At 45.5% G+C, this 23,994-nt stretch overlaps 1 protein-coding gene across 9 annotated transcripts in view; it reads left to right on the forward strand.

Annotated features, from left to right (window-relative positions):
• The window catches only part of sox5 (SRY-box transcription factor 5), an 85,662-nt gene that overhangs the window by 34,934 nt on the left and 26,734 nt on the right, over positions 1 to 23,994 (forward strand). For 6 of the 9 annotated variants that reach the window (XM_062382803.1, XM_062382804.1, XM_062382808.1 and 3 more), the window contains exons 4-7: positions 5,466 to 5,552; positions 10,646 to 10,818; positions 12,499 to 12,567; positions 21,846 to 21,972. In XM_062382803.1, coding sequence (XP_062238787.1) covers positions 5,466 to 5,552; positions 10,646 to 10,818; positions 12,499 to 12,567; positions 21,846 to 21,972 — 456 coding nt within the window. The remainder of the gene's footprint in view (positions 1 to 5,465; positions 5,553 to 10,645; positions 10,819 to 12,498; positions 12,568 to 21,845; positions 21,973 to 23,994) is intronic. The other 3 variants (XM_062382806.1, XM_062382807.1, XM_062382810.1) reach the window with 3 other exon arrangements.

The raw sequence follows: 23,994 nt of genomic DNA on the forward strand, positions 1-23,994 counted from the left end.
CAACCAGACATGAATTGATCATCAAAATATCAACATCATCATTTCGTAATGGAGTTGTGTTGGCTCCGTCAGCGTGGAGGGAGTAGCCGGGCTGTAAAAAAGCAAAAGCTGTGGTATCAAGAGTGTGTAAATAAGTGAGGAGTTGTTTTTTTCCCTCCATATTCTGCTTTTATGAAGTTTCTTTGAACATCTCCATAATGAAGAAGATCCAGTCTGTTAAAAGTTATATCACTTGACTACTGAAAGACTACAGTAATCTCAAATTATTGAAATAGTAATGGTGCTTCCAGGCCTTGTTTTTTTCTTAGAGAAACAACTTGTTAGTTTTAAACCACAGCCCTACTCTTTGAATAATGCTGTAGTAGGTGTTCCGAAGGTGTTGCAAATCTATAGCATACTTTAGTGCAGCTTGGATCTATATTTAACCCAAATGAAGAAGTGAAGGTTGGATTAGGGGATAATAATTATACGATTTTGCTTGATTTGCCTTATAAAAATATTTTAAAAAATCAGATTCTGCGCAGCTTGCCATGTTCGGTCAAGGGTGTGCTCTCACTTCCTAAATCTAGTCTTAAGTTTCTTATTTTAAGTCTCGGAAAAATGTTAAGGTATATTCCTAAATTTAATTGGGGTGCCAGATTATTATTGCACTTTTATCTCTATTAACATAATTATAATTATTATTACCACCATTATTATGTAAGTAATTCTGTCTGTATTTAAACCATGTTGCAGCATGTTGTACTTTGTGATTTAAAATGCATGCTCTCAAAATAGAGTTAATTATTATCACTATTGAAGTTAATCTAAATAATGATGAGTGATCCTGGTCTGTCGTACTTTATAGGGCAAATTAACTGAAGTTAACCTGGTTCAGGTGTTTGCATGTCAGGTGCTGTGCTTCACCGTCTCTGGTTTAAATGTAATATTTGGTTCACGTGTAAACATACTCCTTCTGTCTCTGCCATGGCCGCCAGCTATTCTCACCGCACATCTCCGCTCCACACTCTCTCCCTCCCTCCGTCACTCCTTCCCTCCATCTCAATACTTCAGTGTTCAGGGTGGCAAGTCTTAGACAAACGCCACCAGTGCTTGTATAATTGCTTATTCAATGCTGACCCCTTCTCAGTTTTGGGGGGAGGGTGGTTGATGAGGAGCAGGAGGGGGAGGAGAATGGAGAAGGAAGGGGTCGGGGGGGGGTAGCTGGAGCCTCCCCACGGCTGCCAAGGCCCAAGTCAATGTGGAGTCTGTTTTTGGGCCGGCCATGGGTCCCAAGCCAGGGCGCTTTCCTGTGGGCCCACCTCCTCCTCCTCCTCCTCATCTTCACTCTCCTCCTTCATCCTCCACCCTCCTCTGAGCCCGGCTGGGCCTGGCGCTGGCACAGAGGTCCCTTTGTTGTGTACCCGAGAGCCTGGGCTCTCTTTCTTTCTCTCTCTCTCCCTCTCTCTCTCTCTCTCTATTTTCCTCCCCTAATTCTCTCTCTTTCTCTCCCTCCCTTTCTCTCTCTCTTTTTCCACACACCCACCACCTCCCCCTCACCATCCTCTCCCTCCGTCTCCTCTAAAGGTCTCCAGGCTTCACAAATATGAGATAATAGGAAAAATAGAGCTGGCTGCTTGTGGTGACTCAGGGCAAAACGTCTGAGTGAAAAGTAGAGAGTGAGTGAGAGAGAGAGAGAGAGAGAGAGAGAGAGAGAGGGTATTGTTCGTGAAGGCGGTCTGAGCGAGCTGGACTGAAGTTGATTCTCCTCCCATCTCTCTCTCTCTCTCTCCCTCTCCCTTTCACTCTTTCCTTCGCTCTCCAGCAGCTTCTGAACCGAAAGCTCGCTGTGGATCCAAAAGCCGGATGGGGGCTCGCTCTAACACACACACACAAACACACACACACAAACACACACACACAAACACACACACACACACACACTTGCACACGCTGTTTTCACTCTCTGTCTCTCTGCCTCTCTCGGCAGGTGGACGGGGTTGTTTTGGCTCGGCTGCAGGGCACCAGCTTGACTCCGTTTGAGCCAATGAGCCAAAATAATAGCCGACAATTCCAGAGTTATTGTCAGCGTTTTCCCCCCTCTGCTTTTCCCAGAATCCCTCTCAGCCGTGCGGGATCAGAAATCGGAACATTGCCCTCAGATTAATTAATTATGGCGCTTTCGCATGAAAGTCACCACTGGGATTCGCAGTCATATACCGTGTGGTTGAAACATCAACAAACAGATTTTCATCTTAAACCCCTCTGACCTGTCCAGGCCCAACATTCCCAAAGAAGCCTGGGTTGTCATATTTTTATCTAAGTCTGTGGAACTGAACAATTCCACTTTCTTTCTCTCCATCTTCTTTTAACTTCCATCACCCCTTTATTCATGTCATGTGGGAGGAGGGTAATGTCCCTGTCCCTTGCCCTTGCCTCCCAACACCCCACCCTGCAAATCAGCGGCCCACACCCCTGCGTGGGTACCAGACTCAACCCGCTTACCTCAACAACGCTAACACACACACACAGACGTATAGTACATGTGTGCACACACACACACACACATTCAGTGTCCCATACGTCAGAAGAACAGGGAGTAGCCTCTCGGATTTTCATGGAAAGTGTTGTGCTGTCCTCCTTTATTATGTGATTCTTGGCCCTAATTAGCAATAGTAGACGCTCGCCGTGTTTCCATCCAACTGTCAGGCGAGTCTTGTGAAAACCCCATGAAAAGTTGCAGAACATAAAATGTGAATCATGTGCATTTCCATCCCCTGAAACAAATAAATCTGTGAACGTGAGAGACGTGGAAAGAGTCGTTTAAGAATTTTTTTTCGATTCAGGGGAGTTGTGATCATTGTTCAGTTCATATTCTCACTTAAAGACAAAGACGACCAGTTTGAGAAGTTAACGTGTGGGATAGGTCACAGTTACAAACACACCTTTTGAATCATGGACAAATTGTGAGGATCTTAAGATGTTCAAATCCCCATTATGTAAATCATAACATTTTAAGGTGAAGAGCTGTTTCAAGGTTAGGTTAAGGTTTAGGTTAAGGATAGGGTTAGAAAAGTAGTAAGCCTGGTTAAGGTTGGAGTGACAGTGGGGGTTCATTTCACATTGAGATCTCATCGATTTTTCCTCTCCTCTCTACTCCTTCTCTATCTACCACTCCACTTGCCCATTTCCTCCCATTTCTCCGTCCGCCACACAATGAAAGAGCCTCCTGGCTTTTATTAATAGTTAAAGTGGCCCTGGTCTGTCACTGGGGACAATGGCTGCAGCCCTGTTAATAAATAAAAATAATAACTAGTAGATGGAGAGAGAGAGTGCATTGGAAAGAGAACAGGCGACACTGCCATTTGTTGTTCCCTCTCACTTGTCAAAGCTCTTTGGCTTAAAAGCCTCTGTCATTGTTAAGGGAGAGGGAGATGGGGGGAGAGATGAGAGTGAGAGACATAGAGGAAGAGAGGGCGAGAGGGAGTGCCTGGGCCTAATAGCACCTGTTGGGGTGATGGTGAGACAGCTGTCACGGGCGGGGGGAGCACAGGAGCGCACTCATCTTCTACGAGTGTTTCCTTCCCTCCGCCCTGTTTTTGCAACCGCTTCTCGTTCTATCTTAACTCTACTCGCCCTCCTCCTACCTTCATCCCCATCATCCGCTAACCTATTCCCTGAAGGCTTTGACAGGGACGCGGCGCGGAAACTCTGTTTGCTGACTTACTGGGTGAGTGGCAGCCTCAAAACTGCAAGGACAGACCAGTCAGAGCGCAAGGATGGAGGGAAGAGAAATAGAAGGAGTGAGAGATGGACGGGCAGCAAGTTCACTATTCAGTATTGATCTTTGGCTTAGAGTGTGTGTGTGTGTTTGCAATTGTGCGCTCATTGTAATCAACGGAGCGTGATGCTCTTGTCTCAAAGCCAGAGGGAAGGACCTGATTCAGGCCTCTAGGGAGTCTGCAGGCACACACACACACTGAGGTATATGTAGGACTGTGCTTTACGTGTGCCGGAGCAAGCCTCGTACATCTCGATTCTCTTTGCAACACCTCCTTGTTTGTTAAGGATCATGTGACATCTCAAATCCCCAAAATCTCCAGGTAGTTTATCCTCCTCATTTCTCCACATTCACTCCATCACAGATGGGAAAAGATGGAGAAATAGAGTTTAGGGGGAAGCTCAGTTTTTGTTGAGAAAGAGCACTCAGATCTTCAACTCAATACACGTAACATGTCCCTCTCTGTGGAGAGCATTAGTGTTTGTGTCAAAACAGGCACAAGTCTGTCTGTGTGTGTGTGTGTGTGTGTAAGAGACCTGTCTAATACCATGGAGATTAAGACTTTTTTCTTAAATCAGTCTTGTCGTTTTGGGGGGAAAACTTGTATCCAGGAACAAACAAACTTTTCAGCTGTTTTCCACATTTGAGTGTGTGTGTGTGTGTTTGTGTGTTGTTTGCATATATGCAGCTACATATATGAGTGCATTCAACTGTATCTGTTGTTTATGTGTGTTTTGCAGGTATTTTTATGCATTCACGTGTGTGTGCGTGTTTGCGTTGGTTAATCACCCCTCTCAGAGTGTAAAACCTCTTTCCTTAGCAAGGACTTGTATCCCTAGTGCAGATGGTTTCCAGAAAATAGAATACTCTCTCTCTCTCTCTCTTACACACCTTTTAGTCCTCCTCATCACTTCCCTTTGTTCATGTCAAAGATGGACAACCTGGTAAACAGGCTAATGGCGGTATGTGCACACATCAAGCATTGAATCTCCATGTGTGTGCCCTCATGTGTGGCAATTCCCTTTACCCCCACTGTGTGTGTGTGTGTGTGTGTGCGTGTGCGTGTGCGTGCGAACATCCATGTGTGAGTGTGGCCATAGTTAGGATTGTAATTAGTGATTCTCCAGGTGTGTGTGTGTGTTAGGGTCTGTGGAGTGTGTATTGAAAACAAAGCACTAGCTGATAATGTGTCCATTGTGGCGGGTGCATTAGGGCCCTCTTTGTCTCAGGACCCACAGGGCTAATGATTCTCTAGCAGCAGGTGAGAGGGGAGAAAAAGCCTCTCGCTCTTTCTCTACTCCTTTCTCCTCCACTTGTCTCTCTCTTTATCTTGCTTCGCCTCTCTCTCTCTCTCTCTCTCTCTCTCTCTCTCTCTCTCTCTCTCTCTCTCTTCACTTGTTTTTGCTCTTCAGATTTCCTCTCTTTTTTTCGATTATCAGCTCCTCTCTTTCCACCTCTCTCTCTCCTGCTGATGCAACCATTAGGCTGAGCTGCCGCTGCCTTTATTACAGCAAATGGACTTTAAATGAGCTTTATTGTCATGTTGGCCAGCCAACTGAATCCCTCTCCCTCTCTCCCTCTCTCCCTCTCTCCCTCTCTCCCTCTCTCCCTCTCTTTTTCTCTCTCTTGCTCTTTTTCTCTCTCTCTCTCACTCTCTCTCTCTCCCTCTCTCTATCCTCTGCCTCCCCCCTCCTCACCTAAACAGAGGCCCCCAGCATTGAGAGGCTGTTGTCGAAGGACTGGAAGGATAAACTTTTGGCCATGGGCTCAGGGCACATTGGAGAAATTAAAGGTACGGTACAAACTAAGTAATGACACCACTAAACTAAAGGGAGCTGCACTTAACTGTTGATTGAAGACATGGCTGATGTCCATTAATGAAAACTGTCCATAAATCTATTAAGAAATAATTAAGAGTGTCATTTCAAATCTATATCCGCTTCATTTTCTTCAGTGACTAAAGTAATTCAGGTGCTCATTGTCCGTATCCATGGTTTTGTCACCTTTAGTTCACTATATCTGCAAAAACTTAAACAGATACGTTTGATTCTACTGCTACATTTTTGTTCATTTATTTGCATATTTACTGGAATGTGCTTGAGTACTTCCTCAACTCCTGAAAACACCTATATAACCGAAAAAAAGAATAAATGCCTCGGTCATACGGGCAGTGAGTACAGCAAAGCCTGTAAGTAAAGTGAAAGGTATCGGAGGAAAGTCTGGTTAAATAGAAATAAACAGAAATGGACTGATTCCAGTTGAGCTGGAGTCAAATGAACCGAACTGCCCTGATCTGAACCAGTCTTTGTCTGGTGCGTTTAACCAACAGGTCAGAACGTCAGAGACCTTTTCATCAGCTCTGTGTTAATCTCAGTGTTAATCACCCATTTTATCCACACCACCCGCTCTTAACGTCTGAGAGCGAGTCAGACAGACCAGAGCAGGGCGCAGGAAAGAAGAGGGGAGCGAGAGAGCTGCTGCGCTGTGAGCGTGCGAGAGCGAGAGTCAGCCAGAGAGGGAAAGAGGGGAAAAGACGTGAGAGAGGCGGAGAAAAAGAGAGGTAGAGAGAGGTGGAGGGGACTGGCTGTTATTCCCTGTAACTCCGGGGCAAAGCTGTCGTTCTACTCTCGTAATTGAGCTTCATTAGGAAGCAAAGCAATATGTAATCAAAGAAGCTCGCGGAGCGGCGCCGCTGTCGAGAGGGGGGCTCCATTGATCAAACCCCCTTTTCCCAGCTCCCCGTCGCGTTGACATTTCTATGTAGGGGCGTCCCGCTTGGCGCACCACACACCAACAGCTGGGGAGCAATATCAGGAGCATGTACGAGAGTATCAGTGTGTGTGTGTTTGCGCGCAGTTTAAGTGTGTATGTCTTAAGAGTGCTTACATAATAATGTGTGTCGGTGAGTGAAAACGGTTATTGGCTATTATTATGGGAGAAGATAGAAATATGTGGAAAGTGCGCGTACACCGGTTTGTTTCAAGTGTGTGCGTGCACTTGTGTGTGTGTGTGTGTGTGTAAGAGCATCCCTTAACCCCCCTTACCCTCAATCCATTTCCATTGAAGAGCTTTCAGTGTGGAGCAGTGATTTTGAGCCACCACCCCCCGCTCCGTTAGCATCCAGTAAAAGGCCCCATGCAGCTCCCATAGCAAATCTCACTCATTTAAACATAAGTCACTTACATGGAGCCTGTTATAATGATACTTACTTAACTCTGTAACATTTATAACACAATTACCCTCTGTAGAACTTGTAGAAAAGACGACTGCTAACTTGTCCAGCTCTTTTTACCATAATTGAAACTACTGAGAACAGTGTTTTCCTGTTCCCTCTCAGTTCTTCTTACAATACATTAAAAATGATCCTTGCAAAATCCTTAAAAATAACCCAATTCAAGGGGATACAGCAGTATTCCCAACAGTCGTGGCCAGAAAAGTATAATATTAACAAATAAGGCTGAGTATCATGCTCAGTGAAAATATTAAGGCGAGATGCAATAAACAGCTAGTAATTCAGAAATCAAATTAGCGTTTGATTATTACACAAAGATTATCTGTCAAGTCAACAGTGGTGTAAACCTGCAGTTAGTTCTTCTAGGAGTAATTATGCTAAGACAAAAATATTCCCAGGACATGCATCCGATTCTGTTATTTCTACAGTACGAAACTCGGGCTACAAATCATGTCGCCAGTCCTGTCGCCACACAAGCCATGTACTGGGAAAATCAGGTTACCGCAAACCATGCTGCATGTGCTTTAATCAAACTTAAATTTGATCAGGTTAAAAAATCTACTCAATTTGATTATTTGCAGTAATATGGTTATCGTGCCCAATGCAAATGTACTTCAATATACTTCCAGACTGTTTTCCTCCGTCGACATTCTTGTACCGATTCTCAGTCTCCACCTCCCCTCCCTCTTCTTCTCTTAACTCCCTTATCTTCCCTACACCATCTTCTCCTCTCCACCTCTCATTGCCGTATTATCCTTTCCCTCCACTCTGCTCCTTCTCTCCCTCCTCAGCCTTCTCATCCCCACATCTCCCTCCTTACCATGGGGGAGTTATCAATGCAGCCGGGGTCATTAATTAGCGGCGCGAATGCGGTGACAAGTATTACATTGTTACAAATTGGTTAATTACGCCGTAGTGCGAGTTATGTGTGTACTGAGAGGGAACAATAGAGTGGGGTTGGTGCTGGTCCGGCAGGTTTGTAGGGAAGCACAGGCCGCTGCAATCTGCCTAAGGAGGAATGTGTGTGAACCGATGGAGGAAACCAGTTATCGATCCACCTTCCCGCCTCGCAGCAGCTGAGGAAACAGGCCGACGCGAGGTTGATTTATGGGGCTGAACCAGGGAAAATCTGAATGGGTGCGACAGAAGCAGCTCGCAGCTTCACAAGTTCTCTCAAAGCTTCGTCTCAGTTAGGGAAACGGGTTGTTTTCCTGGATTCTCCCTCGTCTTCTGCAAATAGCCTGGTTTACTGATGAAAGATCCACAGCTGAGAGGGGGATTGAGAACAGCTTGTATGAAAAAAAAGAATAGACTGTCTGTCTTCTCTTTCGCACCTTACTTCTCAGAATGTCCCTCCACCTCGACACACACACACACGCACACACACACAGAAGTACCTAATTTTACTGTGTTTGCATTTGTGTATGTGCACGGATGTGTGTGTGTGTGCACATGCAAAGGGGGGGCTTAACCCTTAAACGAACGCTCCAGCAAGAAAGACCCCTTTGATCCATCATTTCACCTTTGCAACACCCCCACCCCAACCACCACCACCCTTCGTCTTCTCCCTCTTGCCCCCTTCCTCCCCCACCCCCATTTTGAACAGGGTAACGTTTTTAACACAAGGCTCTTTCTTGTCTTGGTCAGCTTCAGCTACACACACACAAACACACACACACACACACACACTCTTTCTGGCTCTACAAAGGTGGGTCTGTGAGTTAGGACAGCGGCGTGTTTATTTTTCCAGCGGCCAGCGCTCCCGACAGTTGCCTTTATTGTTCATTGTTGGCGGATGGATGGAGTGCGGGGGGGGGGGGGGTCGGGTCGGTGGGCAGCTGAGGGGGGGGTGAGGTGAGGTGGCAGTGGCTACCAACAGGGAGGACAAATGGATGGCTATCACCTTCCCCGCATGGTCAAAGGGCAGGTCAGCCGCCTTCGCTCCCTCCGTCCCCTCGTCCGACTCACCCCTTTCATCTCCCCTCTCTTGTTTTATCCTTTCTCTCCTTTCCTTCCCCGGTCTCTTTCTCCCTCTTTCTCCCTCTTTCTCCCTTCCTCATCTGGTTTGACTGGCCCAGGAATGTGGCCCTGTTAAAGGTAGCAGCTGAAGAACAATGGAGGATTGTGCTACTCCACACATGCGCGTACCCACATGCGCACGTACACGCACACACACACACACACACACACACACACACACACACACACACAACAAAGTCATGTAGGCAAACATCGGTACATATGACCAGACATGTGCGCACACACTCGTGCTGATTGTGCCTCAGTGTGCCTCTCTCTAACTACATCCTGTTGAATGATTTAGGCCTTGTGTGGAAGCGTGTGTGTGTGTGTGTTTGTAATGGAGCTGGTATGTCAGGATCTAAGGAGTCAAAGGTCAGGCCATGCTAAATGTGAGCAGGAGGTTGGCTGACTGCAGGGTAAACACAGACCAGACACTCTCCTTCTCTCTTTTGCTCTATTTCTTCCCTCTGTCTTTCACACACACACACACACTCAAACTCACACTCACACATACACAGACACAGACACACACACACACAAATGCAGCATAGCAAAAGCAAAATCCCTGAATTTACCCAATATTTACCACCAAATAAAAAAATATCAGATATTTCCTCAAGTTTTAGCGCAAAAGATGTAAATTTTAAACCTAGCTGAATGAATCTGACTCCGATTTTATATTTGCCTGTTTAAAAATGTTTCCGTGCCAGATTTATTGTGTATTTCAATGACTGCAGTAACGGATGTGGTCTCGGTGAGCACTGCTGTGCCCAGGGAAAGGAGTCAACATCTGGTTTTAAAACTCAGCATGCAGCACATATGCCCACCTTCCGCTGATGTGCCCCCCTCCTGCTGTCAACTTACCCCTAACCAGTCATATATTAAGTTGACCAACAAGCCATGGGTAGCTTTACACCGCTTTGTTGTTCCTTCCTTGCTTCCCTCATGCCTCTGAACCCCGGACCTCAGCCCCCACAATCCTTTCTGACCTCTGGATAGCCATGAAAATATCAAACACACGATGAAAACCATGCCGTCCCATCTCAGCTTAAAATATATATATAATTTCCAACTTTGTATCTTGTATGTTCATGTGACCGTGCATCTTTTCTGATGATGTTGTTCTTTGCCATATTCTGATCTTCTTCCCTTACATTAGTCCCTTTATTTCATTTAAATCTTTTGGGATGAAACATAACTGACGGTGATTCCTTTGCAGCATATTCAATTTATTCACACTACGTTTGATATTTGAGGTAGAGAAAAAGTAATTTTACTTACAAGGAAAATCTGCAGATTGCTGGTGCCTTGCTCAAGGACACGACAGCGGGCACATAATTAACAACATATCTGCAATTTGACTGAAGGGTGAACCACAGATCCCAGTCAGCAGTTGTAGCATTTGGTTTACTGTCTGTCTATTTGTCTGCTACATCTGAACAGCTTTTAAAGTGCATCATAGTTTCCTTCACCAAAACACTGCAGAGACATTCTTTCTAGTTGTACCAATCAGGATTTAACAGCTCAGTTTCATTGCGTAACCTCAGCCGAGTCTTGCTCTCTTCTTCAAAGTGCTGCCATCTCACCTTTGACCCCTTTTCTCCCCCCTACCCCCTCTCTTAACCCCACAGGTACTCCAGACAGCCTGGCGGAGAAAGAGCGCCAGCTCATGGGCATGATTGGTCAGCTGAGCAGCCTGAGGGAGCAGCTCCTGGCGGCCCATGAAGAGCAGAAGAAGCTGGCCGCCTCGCAGATGGAGAAGCAGAGGCAACAGATGGAGCTTGCCAAGCAACAACAGGACCAGGTAGAGGAAGTGTTTCATTTGGAAATATGATGTTGGCCTACACTGCAAAAAAAAAAATCCCACGAAGTCATGTTGTATGGTTTGATTTTGCAAATTGAGAGAAAGATCTTATTTCCAACCTGATCAGTAGTACAATGTAAATATAATGAGTCTTTGGGCAACCTGCCATAGTTAAAAATACAAACTCTACAGGTTTTTCCTTAACACATTTTACCTGCAGTGATACCACCACATAAAAAAGCCTTTGCATTTATTTTGCCTGGCTGTAAACACCAAACAAAGGCACATTCTGGAATCAAATGCTATATGGTAACACACCATTTAGTACGTGTGGTAACACATAGACACAGAAACATCACAAATGGTCATCAGACATCTTCACGCAGATTTACAGCAAGTGGACTATGCTTTGAAAGCAACAAAACACACAGCATTTTTGTCTGTCCTCTACTGTATCTCAATTAAACACACACACACACACACACACACACACACACACACACTCATGCACGTGCAAACACAGGCACATACACTTCATATAGTGTACATGTAGCCACAGATGTGCACCTTTGGCAGCATGAATTCAGGGACATTGCAAAGGAATGAGCAGAGGTTATGTTGTGCTGGAGTGGATGTCGCTGACACACATACACGCACACACACACACACATACACACTCCAAGCTCCTAGGCAAAAGTCTGCCAGGTATTTGCATAGAGAAGGGTTTTCCTCTTTGTTGTGTTTTTTCGCTCCTGGAAAGCTCGGGTTAACAGAGAGAACAAGTTACTAACAGGAACACAGCTGTAAGGACAAATCACCTGTGACAAACACAATGCCGTTCCGTGCCCTTGGCTGCATCTCGCACCAGTGCACATTCAATGAGTCTTGTCATATGAGCAGCATGAGTAGTGTATATGTGTACTGTACACTTTGAGTGCTTCCTTTCCACAAGATGAAGCGCGGGAGAGTTGTCTGTGCAGAAGTTCATAATTATTTTGTAGTTGAGGCGTCGCCACAAACCAAGTTAGAATGAATTCAAAAGAAGAGCAAACAAAGACATTGGTTTTAAGTAATGAATGACAGTTTGAGGATATGTGACATGTCTTTTGGCGGATGCTTTTATTCAAAGCAACTAACAAGTAGTGCATTCAACATCTATGGGGGGGGACTGACCTCATGGTTGGTGGATGACCAACCATGAGGTCAGCAGTTCGATGACCCCCCCCCCACACACACACACACTGACAACAGTCAATTTTTGATTGACTTTTATGTATTTCTTTGTTCATCCAAACTGTTGTAAATGGATTGTATACATTTTATAAACCCCAATGCCACAGAATTGACTCAACCTGAGGAAGTAAATCCTGACATACAGACTCTTTTCAGACAAAAAAAATGGTTTGTCCTTCTCTGTATGAACATGATAGAGAATGCTGTCAGTAAGTGTGTCGGTGTGACACTGATGTCCATTTGGCGATGAGCTGAGTCCAGATGAAATGAGCTTCTCAATATTTCATCGCAGGACATCGGCCTTGTGCCGTGCAAATGGGGCCTCAGAAACCTGCAGATGTGTCGCCTCTCCCCTAGGGCCTTTGCACACACACACACACACACACACACACATATGTGCTATATATACTGTACACTCTAAAAGTGTGTTTTGTGCCCTGTCCTCAGATTGCCCGGCAACAGCAGCAGCTTCTGCAGCAGCAACACAAAATCAACCTCCTGCAGCAGCAAATCCAGGTGAGGCTGGTGTGTGGGTGTGTCCTGGGTTGAGGGGGGTTCAATCTTGCGTCTGTGATTGTTACAACTTTTCTTTGCTCAGCCATCAGCATTTGGGACCTGAATCAGCTGTGACTTATAACATCCCCTCCCTCTTAAAACACACGCACACACACACACACACACACACACACACATGCATGCAACTATTCACAACCTGTGTAATCACTTAAAAGTGGTCAGTCTGTCAAATCAGAAGCTGGGAGCTGGCAAGTACAGTGTGTGCATCTTAAGTCCTTATTATATAAATCAAAGTTTACACATCAGACTGTCAGTGAAGCACACTTCCCTAATTCCATTTCCATTCTGTCTGTGAGTGATTGCTGAGCTTTTTGCAGAGAGCGCAGTAGATTGGCTCACTTCAGCGACAGCTGCGTTGTACAAATCTAGAGTAGGCAACTCGGCCAGAAGACACTGGTGAGATGAAGAAACAGGTTCCAGAAAAACCCAGGGTTTGTTTTTATTTTTGGGCCACTTAGTGGTGACAGTAGAGGGATGATAGAAAAAGAGGGGAGGGAAGGAGAGGGTCGGCCCTGACCTATAGCCCCCCATGGTGAGCGGTTATTTGATTTGGTTCAATTTAAAAGGTAAAATAGCCTTATTTTGTGGGGTTTACCTGTATTTAAATTACCCACATATACCTGCTTATTTAGATGTAAAGTAGTTATATTTTCCCCATATATTTTACAACATATCCTGCAGAGTTACAAGAAATAACAGTAGATATAGTTCCGCATTTTCTGGCTTTTACTTCAACACACATTTGGTGAAGTAATCAGCTTGTTTTTCTCCCCTCAGGAACAGGAAAGGATTCTGTTCCCTCTGCTATTTGTCACCTGACATGCACAGGAGTAATTCTCCTCACACAAACTGAGTTGACGTCTTATTTGGAGCGACCTTGTTGTGAGTGAGATGTTTAATGAATCAAATCATGTCGCTTGTACACACACTGTCTTAGACAGACAAAAATATCGACAAAGTAGATGGAACTAAAAGGTCCCTGTCTTTAGGTCTAGTGAAAATGGGGGTGGGGGTATATTCACTTAAAAATGGAAGTATTGTCCTTTTTTTTGGGGGGGGGGGCTACACTGGAGCCTCTATGTTGGTCCAGGTGGCTTGGACCGAATAGCCCAGGCCTTTGTAAAGGCAGACGACACTGCATTTTGAGCTGAGAAAGCCGCGCTTTGTGTCATAAAGAGACACCCTGTCCAAGAAGGAGCTCACACACACACACACACAGGCAGACACACATTCCCTTTCCTCCGGAGAGTTTAGCCATGCACAGTTTGTGTGATAAGAGACCTTGTGATAGCATGTGTGTGGGACGTGTGTCTCTGTGAGTCTGCGGTTCTCCGTAAAGCAGCTGTGTTTATTTGCTTTGTGCGAGCTAAATTCTGAATTGTTTCTCGTTTTCTTTTTTTGGTCCCTTTGACAAAAAAAGAGAGCACGTTTGTTTCTGAGGATTCCTCTGTGCATTCTTGAGCGTCCATCCCTTCACCCGTGCGTGTATGTGGCATGTGTGTTTGCCGCAGCTGTGTGTGTTAAGCTATAAACACGTCCGCTCATGATTCACTCCCTCACGACCCCGCAGAGACAAAGCTCTCTTTTCCCATGACTTTAAAACCTTTTCCCAAACAAGCATCTCACCATTGAACAGGCCCCAACAATAGTTTCTCACAACTAGGGGCAGCTGTAGGCAGCCTCGTTAAGAGAGGGACACAATCAACAGGGGCTCGTCGCCGGAGCTCATCACACACACACACACATATTCACATACATCGCACACATCAAAGTATGCACAAATATGAACAATAATATGAAATATGGGCCTTGATTCACTCGCACACACACATGTATTGCAAGCAGTCACAGAGAGCGCTGCACTCTCGCCCGATGATCAAACACACACTCATCATCAAAGACTTGGTTGAGAAATACACTGCTTAATCATTCATGAAGAGATTGTCCGCACAATCCCACAATACAATGGCCTGCCAGGGAGAGGGCACCAGGTTCAGTATGTTAGGGGGTGTGTGTGTGTGTGTTTTTGTCTGTATGATAAGCCCCTTGTGATTGCATTTCTCCCAAACAAGGCTGAGTTCAGCTGTCCCTCCGTGTGTGTGTGTCTGTGTGTGCGTGTGTTTGTGTCTGTGTGCGTCCTTGGCTTTGTTAGACCCAAACCCCGAAAGGCCTGTGAAGAATGCTTTCAACCGTCCACTTGGAAGAGGTGATGAAATGAAATGAATAATCAAGCTCATGAAAAAGAGAAGAGAGTGACACACATCCCCCCATGAAAGGAGGACAAATTATTTATTGTCCTCGCGTCCGGTTTCCTTTTTTTTTTGCACCCTGAAACCAAATCAAGCTACCGATATGCATGTTAGCATCAGTTATTTAGGCCGACGGCACCCGCCAAACACACGGTGTGGCCAATGAGCGAGCGCAAGTTTATTTGCAGAGGCCAGTTCAGAAGCAACACCAGCTAATGACACACACTATAAACAGCACGCACACAGGGATGCAGCGTTCATTAGTGTGCTCAAGTCACTAATTGATTCTACCTGGAATTATCCACAAATTAGCAACGATTATGATTCATTTATTTTCACACACACCCACACACTCTCGTGCATGTACTTGGCGACAAATTGTTCAAGGATTCTTTTATTCTGCATCAGCTAATCCTGGCTTAACCCTTGATCTGCTCTTTAGTCCAGGTCCTGAACTTGAACTCAGTTTAACTTTAACATCTACAGCGACTAATCCTAACCCTCAATCCAAGCCCTGATCCTAAATCATCCTTAACCTTAACCCAGCTGACCTAATCAAAATGTCGGTCTTAAACTTAAACCCCAAGCTTGACCTTAACAACTTATCCCCCTGGGAAAGTAAATAACAAGAAAATCGACCCTTACTTTGTGGTTAATTTATTTTGTTCAGTCAGAGGGTAAAACTAGGAAAATGAGAACATGTATGTAAAAAAAGACACGCAGACACACTCAAACACACACACCCTCACTCCCACCCCCCGCTAAGGAGCTTCTTGTTAGGCTTGAAGGGGTGTGCACATTTCAAACTTCCCTTTGCTCTCCCTCTCGTCTCCTCTCGTTCTAATTAAGTGACTTGTCTCCGAGGCTCCCCTCGGTGTTGCCGGGGACGACTGTTGCTGCCGCGCGGGGAGCCGCGACGGGGATGAAAGGAGCTCACCTGCCGAGCGGCTCGGAGCTTACCTTGAGAGCATGCACACATTTTCATAGAATAGAGACACACACACAGACACACACACACACACACACACACACACACACACTGTATATTGAAACAGAGGGATGAGGGAACAAAAGTGTGTCCTGCCTAATGAATCAAAACTTACTCAAACAAAACACACACACACACTCACAGACATACTGTAAACGTGTCTTACTCTGTGGTCGAACCCCCGTGTGCTGTCTTTAATCTCATCGAGCTCCGACGTTGCTGTAAGTGGGAGTCGGCAGAGCAGACAGAGAAGAAGAGAAAGGGAGGAAGAATGAGGAAATGAGTGAAGCCACCTGACGCTTTGACTGGTTGAAGAGAGGCCAGACATGCTGGCGATAGCGGCTAACAAGCTCCCTATTAAGGCTAATCTAGATTGGTAACTCAATCACAAAGACACACACACCTCTCAGTGTGTGATACCTGTAGCAGTCACAAGCACAGCCTGTGTCCGTGCCGACTATTTTTCATTCTGTGGCAAAGGAAAAGGAAAAGAAAAGCAGAGACTATATAAAATAGCCTGCCTTTCATTCACTTCCACACACACACACACACACTCACACATACAGTAGACTGCATACACACAACACAACACCAGCACCTCTGTACTCTGTGCATAGGAGCGGCTAACCCAATTGCCTGTGTAATTGTTTAATCACTCCCATTACACCGCAACCAGTGTAATTTGTGTTTTACTTACGAACTGTATGAGTCAATGTGCAGGCACACACACAGACACACACGTAAGCTGGACCAGGACCAACCAGCCATTCCCACTGAGACCTACCCTCACTCACATGATTTCTGTCTAATGTACGCACACACAGACGTACCTGTGTGAGTTTGTGTGTGTGTGTGTGTGTCATAGCCACGGCGGTGCCATTGTGACACAAACCGTTGCCCTTACACTCACAGCAGGCTGGCCTCTAATAGCCCCCCTCCACAGCAACTTAATGGACAAATATTAAAAGCCGTCTTCTTCTCTCTTTCTCTCTCACTCCCTCTCTCTCTCCAAATTAATTATTGGTTCTATCGCTCACACGTCCCCTCTTCAGCGATAGGTCATCCAGGTCTTGCATTAATTGCCGGAGCATATGGTCGCCAACAGATTTTAGCTGTGGGACTCGCACTTAAGCGGGGGCTATTTTGCGCGCTCAGATGCGAGCCATATTGTGCGGCGCTGGCAGCTATTGTTCGGCGCATTAACTTCATAGAGCTAATTACTCCCCAATAATAACTTTACCTTGGAGTTTTTAGCGCGCCGCGTGCCAACCAACCTGTTTCGCACCCCATATGTTAATTAGCGGCCACATCTTCATTATGCCGCAGCGGCGCTTTAAGTTCAAGCTGTGCCGCCTGGCGCGTGGTGAACGCAGCCTCGACTCGCTGCCAATTATCCAGTTCTTGCTCCCCTCACCGTCTCTCCTTCTCTGACTCCTTCTCCCTCTCTCGTTCGTTCTGGTGTCCCTCTAAACCGTTCGTTTCTTGGGAAGTTCTCTCTCGCCTGAGTGAGATGTCAACGTGACTTTCTTTCCGTCGTCTTTGCCCCCCGTGAATGTTATCAGGAAAAAGTTTCACACTCTTTCGGTTGAGTACATGATGCTCTCTGCATTCTGAGATTTTTTTCCTTTTTTTGTGCTCCGTTATCGCTGATTAGAGAAAAAATTTTCAGACGAGTTTTGTTTGTTTCAGGTTTTTCCTCTGGGCGTGGAGGAGGGGTGCGCAGATAAAACGTGGAGCCCCTTCTTCTCCACGTCAGCAGCCCACAGTCGTAGCAGTGTGATGTTTTGTCTGTGTGTGTTGTAGGTTTTCATGTTCGCTTTGGGCCTGATGTGAAAGAGAAGCGGAGGAGTGCAATATTCCCCAAAGTGCCTGCTGTTTGAGATGTGCCTTTTCCTTTATGTGGGATCTGGAGATTGTCTGATAGATGTGGCCTCGCTCTTCCTCTTCCGCTCTCTGTTTCTTTCACCCTTAAGTTCTCGTGCAGACTTTTTTTCCTCTTCTTCTGTCAATCCATTTCCTGTCTCTGATTCTCATTCTCTGATTTGGGAGAGCTCTCTCTCCTTGTCTCGCTTAAAGTTTACATTATGATCTGTCGTCCCGAGGCTAACATACAGAGCTCATAATCCACTTAAAGGTATTGCATTATTGTATATCCAGTATAAGGATAAATATCAGATTAAGTCATTTTGTAGATGGCAAAGGAATGTAAATAAGAAGGAGCACTGGGGGCCATGTTCAGGGAGATGGGTCCATTCCAGTGGCAAGTAGACAAAACCCTCTCTGTCCCCAACCTTTCACCCCTACACACGCATGTGCACACACACACACACACACACACACACACACACAAAGACAGTTTTAGAGGAGTCCCTTGTTTCTCATTGTTAAGCTCAACTTGTTCTGAACCATGTTTTCTGCCTCATTTATGTGTGTGTTGCACTTTACAGGTCAGTGTGCATGCCTGTGTGCATGCCTGTGTGCGTGTGTGCGTGTGTGCGTGTGTGTGTGTGTGTGTGTGTGTGTGTGTGTGTGTGTGTGTGTGTGTGTGTGTGTGTGTGTGTGTGTGTGTGTGTGTGTGTGTGTGTGTGTGTGTGTGTGTGTGTGTGTGTGTGTGTGTGTGTGTGTGTGTGTGTGTGTGTGTGTGTGTGTGTGTGTGTGTGTGTGTGTGCGCCAGTAAGCATGCTAGGGTAGCAGTGCTGCTCATCAGCTCAGCAGCTGTTACACTCATATCTAACTCAACTATTATAACAACAACATATGGGAGGGATTGAATCCTCCATACACCATCCCTCCGTCTCTCTCTGTCGTTAAATTCTGTTTTTTCTTTTATTCTTTTGGGCCATTTTGTTCCTTTTTTTTCTCTTTTGCTAGATCGTCTTATTCCATTATGGAGACTTATGAGTTTTGTGCCACAGTTCTGTAGGCTGATACATGTCTCCCCATTGTGTGCCGTCTTTTTGTTACGAGACAGAGAGAAGCGGAGATAGACAGAAGGAGATTTGGATGCTATTAAAGGACCTTTTATGATATTTTCATCTGCAAAGAAAGAACGTTAAGCCATGTGCACACACACACACTCAGGCTTCATACACTATGTGTGCCACCGTGTCTATGCACAGTATTTAGCTATAACAGCTGCCATGGACTCATCCTCCTCTCTACTTCTTTCCTCTCTACTTCTTTCCTCTCCTCTCCTCTCCTCTCCTCTGCTCTCCTCTCCTCTCCTCTCCTCTCCTCTCCTCTCCTCTCCTCTCCCCTCCCTCCCTCCTCCTTATCCTCCCTACGGTACATTACAGTATTGCTAGCCAGCTCCACTCCAGCATATGTCCAATTAGGCCTGAAAGGCAAAGTGGAAATGTTCTGTCTGTGATTCGTCCCCGCGGGGGTCCTGTCCGAGCGTTGCGCTGGAACGCCTCTCCCTTCTGATCGCTCGGCGCAGGCGGCTCGGCGGTTTATGGTTAACCAAAATGGTGGGGTAATTATTGTTTTTGGTGTAAGGGGGGAAACCGGAGCCGCTTGAAGAGAGCGCTATTCCCCCTGCGCTGTGATAGTTTGATTACAGTGCTGCCGGCTGCCGCGTGCCGACACACAGGAGCACGGGGAGGGGGAGGAGGAGACACATACACACCGAAAAAAATAGACATACACACATAGGTATTTACAGTACACAAGCATTCATACACCGAGGGAAACTTGAGTATTACACACACAGGCAGGGGAAGCTGGAAGCGCTGCATGCTCACTCTGAGCAACAGAGGCTCTGTCTCTCTATTTACCTGTCTCAAGCACTAACCACTTCAAGTGCCTACATCACTGAGACATTACCTGATTGTTTCGTGGCACAGCCGCATTCCTTATGATTGTGGAGCCATTTTCCAGCCATTTCCATCAATCCAGATCAATTTTCCACATCAAACAGCTTTTACCTGCTTATTGTCCTATTCAGCCATTACCTCTCTGGCTTCCTGGCAAAATAAGAGCAGGAAGGGGGAGAGAGGAGATGAGTTGTAAAGAGGGAACAAAGTGCTGTGCTACCAGGAATACAGGTCAAAGACCTAAGGACCCCCATCAGAGGTGTGATTTCAAGGGACACGCTGCCACTTTAACGCATGCAGTTTAGTTTAATCGTCATGAGAAGGGTTAGTCGGCCTGTGAAATCACATGAGAAATTTATAACGGAAGCATTTCGTGCAAAGTTTTGGTGTTAAATGAGAGCTGCTATGAGTGGCATTGTGGGAAATGAACAGGGCTATATGTCAGGGTTTTTTATTCGTTTCACACAAGCACCCCCAACTTTACAGAAGTCCACTGCTATTTCCCTATATATTCATTTGGATTATTTGCTCTAGAAAGACATAATTTCTTTAATTTAAGTATTTATATTTTGATCCGAGTTGATTTTTGTCCACTTTGTCTTGTGGATATCAGATTTGGTTTGTACTACGGCACAGGAGGGGAAAAACAAATTATTATGCGAGTAGAGGTTTTAATATCAGGACATAAACTGAAAACATGGCTGCAAACAATCACTGAACAAATGACAAAGCTTGTCCCTCAAGCCAGCACAGGTGGACTCCTAATACTTTTAGAGTCTGTTTTCAAACACCTGTTTTTATAGCCTTTTTTAATCTTAATGTCTCGCAGAACTGAAAACATAAAAGTCTTTAAAACGACCTGAATATTGCATGAAAAAGTTTTATGCAGGAGAAGAGCAGTAGTGATGAAACAGATTTGTTTAATTAGTTATTCGATTTTATCTCAGTGCAGTGTAGGCACAGCAGCGCATGTCCAAATATTAAAATGTAAATGGTGCCAATTGGAAACACCACATTATATGTTCATAAATCCAACTTAATAAATTTAAAGAAAGATACACGGATTGACTTATAGAGCTGAAGAGTCACCGAGGCTCTATTGATGTTTCCCACAAGTTTATAGAAATGTATTCTTGTATTCTTGATCTGACTTTTTTTGGAGAATGGGAAAAAAATATGCACAGAATTTGGCTTGAACACCTTCCTCCTCTCTATGTCCGTTGTCTCTCCATCAGACCAGCATTACATTTCAGCTTTACAGTACAGTCGAGATAAAATCCATTCTCGTCCTCCTCCTCTCACCTTTTTCCACTCTCACTCTCCTCCTCACTTCCTCTCCTCATCCCTTCATGTCTTTTTCCCTTTTCAAACTGTCAGTCGGTCCATCACACGCAAGTCTTTGTGTGTTGTTTTTGGCAGAACGCTGTTTAGTGCAACCATCTGTCTCCTACTTTTCTCTCTTTCTGTCTCCCTCTCTCTCTCCGTCTCTCCCTCTCTCTCTCTCCCCCTCTCCTGTCATCCCTGCCAAAGCCACCCATCGGAGGAGCTTTTTTCTGCGTCTCCTTTTTAAAATCCTGGAAACCTTGTGAAGTCGTATGGCTCTCTGCCGACGCGCGCAGAAAGGATTGCGTCTGTGTGTGTGCGTGTGTGTGTGTGTTTGGGTTGTTGGGGGAGAAGGATGGTTGGAGGGGGTGGTTTGATGTGGGGAGATGGGAGAGAACATCATCATCCAAATAAAGGAAGAGGCCAGCTGTTGTGAGAGGAGAGTGAACTGTCCTCGTGATTCGTTTTTTGTCTTTGAATCAAAGAGGTGGTGTGTGTGTGTGTGTGTGTGTGTGTGTGTGTGTGTGTGTGTGTGTGTGTGTGTGTGTGTGTGTGTGTGTGTGTGTGTGTGTGTGTGTGTGTGTGTGCGTGTGCGTGCGTGTGCGTGTGTGTGCGTGTGTGTGTGTGTGTTACTTTATCAGTGTCTTTTCAGACTTATGTCATTTGTGTGTATTCAGTGAATTACTATGGTTGGTTATTCAAAGAGATTTCAATGTGCTCATGTTTTCTACCTTCCTTTCCCTTCTCTTTGTCTTCTTCTTCTCCTCCTCCCTCCACCCATCCTTCCTCACTGCCTTTCACGCCCACCCCTGCCCTCCATCCCGCCTCTCCCACCTTCATCAGCAGGTCCAGGGCCAGCTCCCTCCGCTGATGATTCCCGTCTTTCCCCCGGACCAGAGGACACTGGCGGCTGCCGCAGCCCAGCAAGGCTTCCTCATGCCCCCTGGCTTCAACTACAAGCCTGGCTGCAGTGAGTAACAACCACGCACAATCTAACGCTACACACACACTCGTGTTCTTGAAACATTTTTAGTATGTGCAACTTGTGGAGTCAAAGAAGTTTTTGTGTGCGTTTTTTCAAATGTTCTTGAAAGACCAGGCAAGGTAGAGTGTGACCGTTTTCCCACACAAGGACTCAGACTGTTTCCCAAAAGACAAGCTCGCCCCTATAACAACAGCTCTCTCTCTTAATAGAAAAAGCAGTCCAAATACACCCTTCCTGTTTACTCTCTCTCTCTCTCTCTCTCTCTCTCTCTCTCTCTCTCTCTCTCTCTCTCTCTCTCTCTCTCTCTCTCTCTATCTCTCTCTCTCTCTCTCTCTCTCTCACTCTCTCTCTTTATAAAACAAGAAAATGCAGGACATATTTATTTATTTTTGGGCGATCAAGCTCCGGCTGTGTGGCAATGTGTTGTTTACCATGAGAGACAGAAAGAAGAAGTAAGGGAGAGAGAGAGAGAGAGAAGGGTGGGTGCTTGCCAGGGGATGCTGGGAATAAATGCATAGTGGGGGGGCTGCTAATGTGACCTGCCCCAGGTTCTCCTCACATTACAAGGGACCCAGCCAGAACATGTTTCCAACACAGCCCCCCCACGCACACACACACCGACACAAACTTCCAGGCAGCCAGAGATGTTTTTTGCGATTTTTCCGAACACAAAAGGGATACAAATGAAGAAAAAAAAACTCAAACACAGATCTTTGTGCGTGCACTGAAACGCAAGCTCGTGCACATTCGCGTCCTCGCTACTATCCCCCCAACCCCCTCCAATCCCTTCGAGTTTCACAGCTTCCCAAACAAGTCCACTCCATTTTAATTAGTGCCATCTTCACCCATGCCCACTACCCACGTAAATACCCTGTCAAGTGGTGGGCTTGTCTTTTCACTGCCACGGCCAACTCCAACCGGACTGGCACACGGCGCCAGGCTGAGCCGCCCCTGAGAAAACTCTCTGGCAACTTTCAAAGTCAAAGCGAGGCGATGTAGTTTTTTGGTGCCGCGGCTCTAAATAGGACATGTGTAGCATTGTGCTCTGACATATTCTCACGGCGCTTCATAGCTTTGAAGATGAGAATAGATTTTATCTGCACAGTATGGACTTCTTTGTGACTGCCTGGTTGAAACACTTGTTGAACAGTAACACTTGTTCTGTTCGAGCTTCCAACACAACATGTTACAGCTAAAGATAACACCTCAATGTTGTTGCCAGGACTTTCTATAATTTACATTTTGTAGATTGGAATCTAAACTAGTGCAAAACAGACCTGCATTTTGATTTATGACTTTACAGATGATTTGGAAGTTACTTATTTGTTAAATAAACAAAAAAGTAAATATGAAATATATTCACAGCACAGCTCTCAGTTAACGAAGACAAAGTTTTAGTGACTATGCATAATATGTTAAACCTCAAAAACACTTTAGGTTTAGTAAAGAATTAACTGAGCTTTATATTTAAAATCAGTGCCATGTGCCTCTAAGTTATTTAATAAATCTAAATTCCTCCATCCATCTTCCTCTTTCGTGGGTTTGTCAGTGAGAAATGTCGGTCCCGTCCGCCGAGGTCCCCCTGTCCCCAAGCCAAGAGCAACATGTTTGCTTTCCTCCATCCTTCTCCCTTTTGTTACAGCGACCCCCAGGAGGAGCATAAATATCATGTTTGTCCAATGGAGCTGCAAAGAGAAGAGACCCCATCTCCTAGAATACACAGTCCTGAAATAATTCTCAAATTCCTCCTGCCCTCCCCCTCACATGCTGGAGAAAAGAATGTCTCAGCTTCACTTTCTCTTTTTTAAATAGTTATATGGGAAAGTATGTCGAAAAGAGAGTCTGGCTCATGCAAAGCGCACATGCACACGCTTACATGGGCGCACACATACACAATAGAGGGTCCTGCCAGGGCCAAAAGGCTGAGCACAGCACTGAAAGTCCAGGTCAGAAATGTGAGGTCAGGTCCTGTGAACATTCCAAAGTCTTCTACTTGTAGAGAGAAGT

This window comes from Platichthys flesus, chromosome 23 (assembly GCF_949316205.1).
Source record: "Platichthys flesus chromosome 23, fPlaFle2.1, whole genome shotgun sequence".
Taxonomy (NCBI): Eukaryota; Metazoa; Chordata; class Actinopteri; order Pleuronectiformes; family Pleuronectidae; genus Platichthys; species Platichthys flesus.